This window comes from Silurus meridionalis, chromosome 16 (genome assembly GCF_014805685.1).
Source record: "Silurus meridionalis isolate SWU-2019-XX chromosome 16, ASM1480568v1, whole genome shotgun sequence".
Lineage (NCBI taxonomy): Eukaryota > Metazoa > Chordata > Actinopteri > Siluriformes > Siluridae > Silurus > Silurus meridionalis.
The window spans coordinates 11,808,152-11,820,090 of NC_060899.1; the positions used below are offsets into that span (position 1 = coordinate 11,808,152).

The following is an 11,939-nucleotide window of genomic DNA, read 5'->3' on the forward strand; positions in this document are numbered from 1 at the left end:
AATCACGCCACAACGGACACAACCCTTGCTATCATTCACGCATCAACTTCCGGAAAGCGCATCTACGTCATCTTCCTGCGCCCTCCGCTGATGTGGCTCTCATTGATGTGATTAGTAGCTGTGAGTCGCTTTTTTTGGGTTGCATACGTTCCATACAAGAACTGCAATAAAATCGACCATGAAGAGTTGGCTCGTTTTTGCATTTTTCATTTGTGTGTGCAGCGGTGAGTATTTCTATTGTTTTGAATATAAATTGAATGCATTGTAGTCCAGTCTGCTGCCTGATCATGCATACATGCATTAATGTGTTCAGAAATGAATAGGATTTTTCAATGACTTCTCAGATTTGTAGATGTTTAATAGTGGTTCATTGGTTTAATTATGAGCATTTATTTTTTGCAGTTGAATATAAATACGTTATATTGTGATTTGTGGTGAGAATAGGGAGCAGGTTGAGACGAGCTTGGAGAGAACTGGAATGAAGGTCAGCAGGAGTAAGTCAGAGTACATGGTTGTGAATGAGAGGGGGGCTGTGGAGTAGAGGAGGTGAAGGTGGATGAGTTTAAATACCTAGGATCAACTTTGGAAAGTAATGGAGAGTGTGTTAGAGAAGTGAAGAAAAGAGTGCAGGCAGGGTGGAGTGTTTGGAGAAGAGTGATAGCAGGGGTGATTTGTGATCGAAGACTATCTGCAAGAGTGAATGGGAAAGTTTCTAAGACTGTGCAGAGGCCTACTGTGTTGTATCGCTTTAGAGGCAGGAAAGGAGCTGGAGCTGGTGTCATGGCCGATTATTATCACTAGCAACAAATCCAATAATAGTTAAAATACCAAGTAAAGAAATAAACCAAGTTCACGATCCAGGCTTGTGGTGTCAAAGAAGAAGACTTCATTCAGCAGAAATGAAGCCAGGCAGTTTTATGGAAATCCCAAAAAACACATTATTGACAAATTTGTTACTGATGACAAAACACCTCTCAAGAACAAAATATGGTGTTAAGTACTGCGTTAATTGTGCTTTCTTATCACCCATTAAGTGCTTTTTTGTATATACATACTTGGCTGTGTACCAGAAAAAATCATGCATGATGGAAACACATGACAAAGAAAAGGTTAAAAGCTGAAACGCATCATACTGGCAGAATTAAAGATGCCACGATTTTCATTAGGATGACGAGGATGGACAAGATTTGAAATGACTTTATTAAATGGGCCGTACGTGTAGGACGTTTTAGAGACAACTGCTGAGAGGCACGATTGATATGGTTTGGTTATGTGCGGAGGAGGGACATGGGGCAGGAGGAAAGAAGGAAGGTCAAGGAGGAGGTTTATGGATGTGTTAAGAGAAGATTGCAGGTGTTTGGTTTGAAAGAGACAGATCTAGACTGAGTGATATGGAGACGGATGATCCACAGTGGCGACCATCAATGGGAACGGCTGAAAAAAAGTTGTTGTTCATTATATGATATGACATGATATTATATTATATATAAATCAATTATCTTTGATGATTATTATGATTGCTGATTGTGAATTAAAAAGTGTGTGCCCTGTATATCTCTCTGCTCTGTGTATAGGGGATAGTTGTCTGAACCCTGTCATTACACCATCAACATACACAACCAACGACGCAGTCATCTCATCCGAGTCCGTCTTTATCGTGGAGCTCAACTTATCCTGTGCGAATGGCTTGCAGGTAGACGACATCATCTTTTTGGATAACCTGATACAGGACATTCCTGTCTCTGTTTTTCTGTCATACTACTACAAACAAGTAGTTTTAGCTCCGGTTTTGCCCAGAGTGTGTGTATATTCACGGCGTACATACAGTTTCCAATTTGCACAATTGCTACTACTTTTGCACTTCTTGTAGATGCTAAACTGCATTTTGTTTCTGTGTACCTGTACCATGCAATAATAGTAAAACCTGTCTGTATGTCTCTCTTACACTCTCTCACTCTCTCTTTTTTCTCCTTTGCTTTTTATCCATGCTGCTTTTTGTCTCCAGGGCATTGCATTGTATGCTGATGTCAATGGAAGACAGTTTCCAGTAACAAGGGGTCAGGATGTTGGGAAGTACCAGGTCAGTATATTTTCTGAAGTCTGTTTTCATGCATCTTTGTGTTTTTTGTGAAAAAAAAAAAAGCTGCATAAAACATAATGTCAGGGTTAGGGTTAATAATATTTTTTTATTACAGAAGATAATAATCTCACACAGCCGTTAGACATGTAGTGCTGTGTTGATTTCAGGTGGCCGACTTAGATGTCATGCAGCATATAGATTCCTGCTTGGGTTAAAAAAAAAAATATTTCAGGTGAAAGAATTAAGGTTCAGTGACTGGAGTTCACTTGAACTTAAGCATGAGAGATGGAGTTTCAAACTATGAATACATAATCCAAAGGTTTGAATTCAAAGTCGATGATATCTCAAAATGTAAAGCATTCAGCAGTAGGAAGGAACATTTTAGTTTTACATTCTATTACTGAAAGAAAAAAAAAAGCATAATTACTATGTAAAGATTTATTGATTTATTGGGTATGTTTTAGTTAATGAATCATTTATTTTTATGTTTCTAATAGGTGTCATGGAGTCTGCCTCACAAGCAGGCCGGCTCTGGGACGTACCAAGTCAAATTCTTTGACGAGGAGTCTTACAGTGCACTACGCAAGGTTGGTAAATAATAAAGCAATTTATGTAAATATTCGGGGTTTTTTGCCCAGTAATCCCATTTTAATGGTAATTCCTAGAGGATATTGGTAGAAGTTACACATTTATGACCACTACTAATTGTATTACTAGATTTAAGGGTTATATGTAATATGTACAGGAAGTAGTTTGTTATAACATAAAATGAAATTTTTGATCTGTGAATTAGGGCTAAAAGGATTCCTCAAGTAATTCGAATGCAGAAAATTGTCAAGGGGTAAATTATTTGCCATGATGCTTCGTTTAGTCCATTTAACTGCACACGGAGCACTGCGTTTCCCACGGACCATTATTACCGACGCACCATCCGCTAAACTCTGGAGCGCTCTGGACAGGTAACACAGAAGACGCAGTAGAATGAAAAAATAGAGCCTGTTTCCGCCACATTAAACAAAAGTTTGCCAAATTTCGATTTTTTTTTTTTCCCCCTCACAATTACAAGTTTTTTTTTTTTTCTTGCAATTTTGATCTTTGTATTTTTTTTTTTTTACATTCAAATCCCTGGAGGGAACTGTTTAACAGCTCTGGGGGAAATTGAAAAAACAAGACAGACGAAGCAGATGAGACCTTGTTCATACACCAACAGCTTTAAAGTTCAGGTTGTCAACACGGTTACTGGCGGTTGCACCAGAAATGTTGGATGTTTACGAGAAATAAAGTCACGATTGCGAGAAATAAAGTCGAATTGTGGCAAACTTTTTTTTTATGTGGAGGAAACGGGCTTCCATAGATTCAGGCCAAAGAAAAGGACATGAAGTTTGCAAAATTTGGGATAATTTCGAACGAACATATAAAAAAAATTGGTCCATTTAACTTTTTTTTTTTTTTTTTTTTTTTTTATTTATTTGTATTTGCATTTTAATGTAATATGCCAATTAAATGCACTACATAGGTTCAGTTATTTACAGATATCCCTGTATGCAATTTCAGCAATAAAATGTTCATTTTTCTGAAAAGAAAACAAATGAGACCCTGTCTTATCTCCTCTTGTATATTTAGTATTGCTGTTTAATTAAAAAAAAAGTAGGTATCCGATTACTCGATTCATTAATGGAATAATCAGTAGAATAATCGATAGCTGCAGCCCTTCTGTGAATCCACCAAGCAGCCTATGACATAATCACTAAGCATTTACATTCACAGAATTCCCTGTAACACTGTTATTTAAACATGAACAAAGAATTGATCTTAATTAATACATATAAAACTTTTGGGACCGCTTTGAACTCGACCATGAAGCTTCTTCACACTACATCAGTACCTGACTTTCCTAACACGTGTTTGAATGAGCACAAATCTCCACAGAATCTCGTGGAAACATCTTCCCAGAAGAGTGGAGATTATTATAACAGCAAACGGGAACTAAAAGTTGATTTGGGATGTTCACCTTCAAAGCACATATATATACACTATATTTCCAGAAGTATTTGGTCACCTGACCTTTCCTGCTATATGTGGTTCTTTTCCAAACTGTTACCACAAAGCTGGAGGCACTCAATTGTCTTTAGATGCTCTATAATACAATTTTGCATTCACTTGAACTTGGAAACCCAAATCTGTTCCAGCATGGCAATGTGCACAAAGTGAGCTCCTTGAAGATTTGGTTTATATCCTTTGGAGAGGAAGATCTTGAGTGGCCTGCTTTAGAGCTCTAATCTAATGAACACCTTTGGGATGAATTTGAATGCTGACTGCACGCCAGGTCTCCTCACCTACATCAGTACCTGCCTTTCGTAATACTCTTGTGGCTGATGAACACAAATATCCATAATCTAGTGGAACATCTTGCCAGAAGAGTGGAGGGAATTATAAGAATGTGGAATGCAATACTCAAAAATCTAATTTTTAGTGATCTCAGTGTTTAAACCTTTGACCTATACACACTTACTGTAAGCCTGTGTGTTGCATGTTTTATCAGTGCTGTGGTTGAGACCTGAAACCTGGGGGTTTGGTGAATGGGGAGGGTCTGTGTGTGTGTGTGTGTGTGTGTGTGTGTGTGTGTGTGTGTGTGTGTGTGTGTGTGTGTGAGAACAGTTTGCAGAGCAGGTGGAACTGATGTGAAATGTTGTGTGCATGCGTGTGCTTCAGGCTCAGAGAAACAACGAGGATGTGGACACAATCAAGCCGCTGTTCTCGGTCAATGTAGATCACAGAGTGAGTAGAACACTAATGCTTACTGTGCTTTCCAGAATTATTGGCACCCTCTAGCTTGTGTATGTATAGTTTAATTACGTTTTATATATATATATATAGTTTTTATAAAACCCTGGTTTAAAATGAATCAAAACGATATAAGGATATAATATGATCTGGACAAGTAGATAAAGAAATCAAAGTGTTTCAGAAAGCATTAAAGCCAGCTATTAAGATGGGTTTTTTGGTTTTATAGCGCTTGCTGTGTTGATCTGAAAGTAATTTATTTGCTCATTTTCAGCTAAATGCTCAAAGAAGTCATTTTCTCTTTATTTCGTGTTTGAAACGAGCAAAGCACCTTTCACCTTTTTCTGCTTTCAATATGAAATCAGTGAAGTCTTTTTGAAAATCGACTTTTGAAACAAGATTCCCGGTTTCATCTGAACTTTCTGTCCACAGGGAGCTTGGAATGGCCCTTGGGTGTCTACAGAGATCCTGGCTGCTGTTCTCGGCATCTTGGTCTACTACTTCGCTTTTAGCGCCAAGGGCACAATTCAGGCCTGAAGAGAAATCTCAATACGCAATACTGTATCATCACTACCGTACTGTACCTCTACATTCCTACACACACTAGGACTTGATTTGTAAATATGTCTGGTAGATTTAATGCCGATTTAAGTAGGGATTAGAAAATGTCTGGGTTCGGCATATTTGAAGTGTTGAAAAGGTAAAGGTTGCCTCAGAGCAAAAACCTTTTTAAAATGTTAATTTAATAATAATAATGTACTGGATTAGGATTTGTCTTTTAATTCAGCTGTGGCTTTAAGCTTTACCTACAAGCTCAGAGTACAGAGTTCAGTAATATCAATAACAATGCACTGACTGGAATGAACAGAAACAACAGTTTTACATTCATATTGTGGAAAAATAAACTTTTATACATTTTCCATGATTTTATGTTTTTTTTTTTTGTATTTTACTTCATGCATACTTACTGTGCACTTGAGAGTTACACCAGAGCAGTAGAGGGTTAAGGACACACCAATCGCAGCTTGGTGGTGCTGAGATTTTTCGAGGATTTTTATACTTTCTCTGTCCAGTGTGTACACAGAAAAAAAGCTCTTGACTTGGATCTGTATGATTTTACGCACTGTTTTTTCTGTTCCCTGATTGTCTGATTAGATAAGAGCATAAAATATATAGGGTGTACAGGAGTTTCTAATAAATTAGATAACTAATCGTTGACTCGGTCAACTTTCTCATGTAATACTAGAGTACAAACACCAGAGGGCAGGCCAGCGCTTTTCTGTGTTTAGCTACTTTTGCGCAGTGTGTATTCTCTTCTGTTTACTGCGTCTCTGTGCTGTTTTTTTTTTTTTACTGGTTTACATGATGTCCTGCCAGAGAGAACAGCAAATAAAAATGAATTAATTTAATTCATTTGGAAATATTTTCCTACTAGGGCTTGCTGGGTTTCGTTAGTACAAATTTTCGAAATGCAGTAATGTCCCTGTGCTTTAAATAACACAGTTGTTATTTATTTATTTTTTTTATTTTTTAGTAAGTACTACATTCTACTCAGTAGATTTCCATGTGGAGCTTAGCATCCATAACTTCTCCAAATCTTCTGCTGAGGTTGTGAGAGGTGAAACTGAAGTAATTACATCTTTATTAAAAAGTGAACATGTCTGGATTCAATTCATTTTTATTTGTAAAGAATTTTTAACAATAAACATTGTCTCAAAGCAGCTTTACACAGATAATGTGGTGATATAAAGAACATATTCATTTTTTCAAGTGTAAGTTTGTCCCTGATGAGCAAGCCGGTGGTGAGAAAAAACTCCCCGAGATGGCATAAGGAAGAAAACTTGAGAGGAACCAGACTCAAGAGGGAACCAATCCTCATCTTGGTGGCACAGAATGTCCATTTATTACAGATAAACGATGTTGCGGTGTACAGTGTTGGTGATCAGAAGGAAACTGTAGTCCTGAGTCAGTGAAGCAGATTGTTGACATTAACTACAGTCTAAATCCACCCTCAAAGCTTCCGTTCTTACTTTTCATGCAAGCACCAAGGCGCTGATGAGGAACTGTCCCCAGCTGCACAGATTGGCCTCCAATCGAAGAGGATACTTTTCAGAGGCAGGCCTGGATGTAGTGGGAATTATTTTAGAAAATGGGAATATTATTAAAAATCAACAGTATGGTACATAATTAGCCATTCATGCTTGTACTTTTTTAGCATTTCAGTTTTAACAACATTTTGGTGACAATTATAAGAGTATAAAGCTTTATAGGCTTTACAATGTATCAATGATTTTTTCTTCTGGACCCGAAACTGACAATATAATTTACAAATCTTAAAGTTACTACAAAAGTGTTCAGCAGCATAATTTAGCATTGATGTTATTTTTGTATATTTTGCAAACACAATTGTTGACATTTTGTATTACCTAAGAGTTTCCATGATCCTGGATGCCTTTCATTTCACACTTTGACTTCATTTCACATGACGTTTACACTTGGTTATTATTCAATATCATGGTTAGTCGGTCTCCATCGACCAGGCATAAAATAGACATTATGACAGGTGAATTATATATTAGGCAGCAAGTGAACATTTTGTCCTCAAAGTTGATGTGTTAAAAGCAGGAAAAATGAAATTGAAGTGAGTTTACAAGGACCAAATTGTGATTGCCAGAAGATTGGGTCAGAGCATCTCCAAAACTGCAGCTCTTTTGGAAGGTTCTCTGTCTGCACTGGTCAGTATCTATCAAAAGTGGTCCAAGGAAGGAACAATGGTGAACTGTGAAAGAGGGAAATAGGCGGCCAGGGTCTATTGATGCAGGTGGGGAGTGAAGGCTGGCCCGTGTGGTCTGATCTACTGTAACTCAATTGCTTTTAATGCTAATGCTAGCTTCTCGAAGGTGATACTTCCCTATGATAAGCTAGCAACCGTTAAGGTTTCAAATCCTCAAAAGAAGAACTTTTTCCTAATGCATAATTTATTCATTTGTTTGCAAAAATGTTTCACATTTATCCTGAAAGTAAACCTCTGGCATGTGGTACATCTTTGTGGAATTGATGTAAACTGACAATTAGATAATTGATTCCACATCCATAGCTTGCTGTAACTAATAAGCCTCCTGTCACTATTGAGTACACTGAGGAATAAATGGGACTGATTGGGTATGTGTTTCATCGTGTCTCTGCCCCTAAATTAGTGTAGTGCTTTAATGGGATGTAGTGCATGTCTTAAACACGAGCACCTGGTGCTCATTTTTACCTCACAGGCACCACATGATGTTCACTGCAGAGGCTGCTAAATTAGCCGGAATCCACCAACATGCATTATTGGACAAAAGAAGAGATGGGAAGTAATAAAGTACAAATACTTCATTACTGTACTTAAGTAGATTATACTGGTGTCAGTACTTAACAATTTTTTCGACCACATTTTACTTTCTACTAATTACATTTTCAAATCAGGCTCGTTACTTTAGTTTTAATCTATTTGGTGACAGGATTAATATTTTTTCTCAGAGCCATTTTCAACCCATTTCTTTTTATTGCGTGGCTTTTTCAATCTACCACTGGTGTATCATTTCCTAGCTAGTTTAGGCTAGTTTACAAAGCTAACAACAAGCAAGGCAGAAGTCAAAAAGAAGTTTGGGGTTAATGTGGATGAGACAGAGGGAGTCAGTGATGTAAACATGACTGAGAACAGAGACATTCCTGATCACCTGATCATCATAATCTTTTCTCTGCTTGTGTTTTATATGGTGGATGTTCAGCCTGGATACATTGATTAGGTAACAAAATCTGAAATTCTTTTGTATTAATATATTAATATGACGTGAGGTCCGGTGACCAGTGTGACACTAAAACAGGTAGTAGTAATGGTTACTTTTTACTTAAGTACATGTCAAAACCCAAACTTCTTTACTTTAACTTGAGTTAAAAAGTGTAGTCAGTACTTCAACTTTTACCAGAGTCTTTTAAAACATGAGGATCTGTACTTCTACTTGAGTAAAGGATGTGTGTATAAAAGTCGTGTTTCCTTTTGTTATATTGAGAGGTTTAAAGCATGGACAATGCAATTAAGTCTTCACTTGCACGTGGCACACATTTCGATCTGACAAATCAGGTGGCTAGGCTACATGAGCGTGGCAACATCTTAACTGTTTTTTAAATTAAAAAATCACTATAATCTACAAAACCTGATTTCTATAAAAAGGATCTGATTGACACCTAACTCCAGCAGCGGAATACCTAGGCCAGGATATGGGAGGGCTCTCCAGGAACCTGTTTTTTTGCATGGTGCCAAGTGAATAACACAAAACACGGTGCTGGGCACAATCTCCACATTTCAGTCAAGGATTCCACTCAGCATACGTATGTGCTTAGAAGAAAGACGCCGGTGCCGGCCAAACCGTTGAACTACCTCCTAAAAGCTTTTTAAAGCATGCTTAGAGGTTGTAATCCAGATGTTGGGAAGTGTATTCTTTGAATCCCAGATAACTCCCAGGTTTCCTTGGAAGCAGCTCTGACCTGTTGATTAGGTTCCTGCGGAACAAAGGTGGTATTTATTGCAGATACTGCGTCATAAGTCACTTTCTTGAAGTTCTCAGGCAGAAGACGATATCCAGGTGATTCCTGCTGCCACTGATGGTTATCCTAGGGTAAATGAATATGACTAGAAATAACTAGCGTCATTTCAGCGCTTTGATATGTGCACTAATGGCAATATTTTGCGTATCACATCCACATAAAGCTTAATTTTTTTATCTGGTTACTTCTGGTTGCATCTAATGTGACTCCTGGACTCAGATATTTATGACCAGATATTAACGGTTCTCACATAGAGGTTTTATATACAAACAACAGCTACTGATGCCAAAGAATTGAGTTATTCAGATACGATCAGCATTCCAATTCCTAAAGGAGTTCAATAGGGTTGAAGTCAAAGCTGAATAGCAGGCCACTTAAGATCTTCCACTTCAAATCCAAACAACATCTTCCTGGAGCTCATGGGGCATTGTCATACCGGAGGTTTGGGTCTCCTAGTTTAAATGAAGGAAAAATTCAATGCCACCACATCCAAAGACAATCTCCCAAATTCTCATTGTTCAACAGATTCAGATCTGGTGACTGGTAGAGGCTACTGATCTACAATGAAACGTATTTTTTATAGAACCCGTGCATTTCAACTAGTGCTCTGTTATATGTTGGAACTTAGATGGGTAAAGTAAAATGTGGTAGCTTGTGATATTTGGTATATGTTGTAGGCAAGAAGTTTGAGTATGTATTAGGACTGTATATTACAATGGCTCAGGACCACAGGTGGCATTAATAGTTTTGCATTTAAGTGCCGACACTGAACAGCACATCTCAACAATATTGGAACTATAATGAATCAACATTCGGTGCTACCCAGATGGTTTCTCTAGAAGTTTCTTCCTCATGCCGTCTCAGAGAGTGTTACTTTTCCACAGTCGCCACTGGCTCGCTCATTAGGGATACATTTGAAATTTTAAGGAATAAACTTAAAACATTTTTATGAAATTTTATAACCGCTTTATAACCACTCTCTGTAAAGCTACTTTGGGACACTGTCCATTGTTAAAAGCACCATATAAATAAAAATTATTCAAATAAAAAATGTAACATTCAAAACAATGCTGTATTGGTATTAACAGGCCCAATGTTTAAAAACATTCCTCAAAGCATTACACAACCTCCACCAGCCAGGACTGCTAACAAAAGGCAGTAATGATTTGTGCGTTCATGCTTTTGACACCACATTTTGACCCAACGAAATATATTCATCCAGGTGACCTCTTTAGCTGTTCAGTTACTGTAATTCTTGTGCTCAGTGAAACTCAAATTCTTGTTCTTTAGCTGACAGCCATGAAGGCATGTCACAAGGTGGTCTTCTACCGTTCTTTACCGTAAGGTTCAACGCGTATTCTGACATCCTTTTCTGATCACCACATTTACAAAGAGTGGTTATTTGAGCAACGATTAACCCTCCGGTCAGCTCAAACCAGTCTGGTCATATTCCTATGGCTGTGAAAGAAGAAGATCAGCAATTTCTAATACAAGTTTAGCACCAAAAAAACCATATAATAGGTCTGTTCTTTTCCCATTCTGATTTTTGATGAGATGTGAACTGAAGCTTCTGACCTGTATTTCCAACATCTAATGGATTGTGCTGTTACAGTATTATTGGCTGATTGAATTGTATGGATGTGCTCAGCACATGTACTAGGAGGCGGTAGCTCAGTGGTTATGGTGTTGGCCTTTGGATCGGAAGGTCACATGTTCAAATCCCACCACCAAGCAGCCACTGCTGGGCCCCTGAGCAAGGTCCTTAACTGTACTAAGTATTTTAGACTTCACAAGAACAGTAACCTGTCATGCACATGTATGATTTTCCTCAGTCAGATAAAAATCAAACATTTCTTTATTATTATTGTTGTATGTAACACAAGAAAATAGTTTTGGGAAAACATGTCACAATTTCCCCCTGAAATTATAAACCATTATAATACAACATGACAATGTTTGCATACATTTATTGCACTTTAATAAATTACAATATCAATAAGAAAAAGCTCGGAAAGCCGTTCACAAATGCGGTAAATAGAGGAAACTGCAATGAGCCTCAAATATAACTAGGGTCCATGACTGCAAGGTAATTGCACATTTGGTCTGCAGTGACATGTAAGGCACAATGTTACTCTGACATATTTATTTATTTTACTTGATTAAATATTAGCTTTATACATTAAATCAGTGATTCCCAACTAAGTGTAGATGTACCCCAGGGTGTATATGAGCATGGTCAGTTCAGTGGCGGCCCGCTACGGGTGGTCCCCAGATGGAAAGTTTTTTTTTTTTGCTATTTTTTACTAATAGTATTTGAATACTATTCAGGTATGCAATTCATTATTTTAATATATTTACTGCCATTTACTCAATTCCCTTCTGGTTTGTGTTAATTGTTACACTTCTACATCAACAGAAAGCGATAAATGATTGAAAAAGTTGGCTGCAATTTTTCCAAATAGTAGTAAAACTATAAATGTATACTCTGGAG

The 11,939-nt window shown here is 37.5% G+C and overlaps 1 protein-coding gene across 1 annotated transcript; it reads left to right on the forward strand.

Annotated features, from left to right (window-relative positions):
• Positions 1–22: 22 nt before the first annotated feature.
• On the forward strand, positions 23–5,789 carry LOC124398647 (translocon-associated protein subunit delta-like). Its single transcript, XM_046868856.1, has 6 exons — positions 23–224; positions 1,575–1,693; positions 2,006–2,080; positions 2,578–2,667; positions 4,793–4,858; positions 5,297–5,789. The coding sequence occupies exons 1-6, from the start codon at positions 179–181 to the stop codon at positions 5,399–5,401; spliced, it is 501 nt and encodes a 166-aa protein (XP_046724812.1). The 5' UTR covers positions 23–178; the 3' UTR covers positions 5,402–5,789.
• Positions 5,790–11,939: the final 6,150 nt, after the last annotated feature.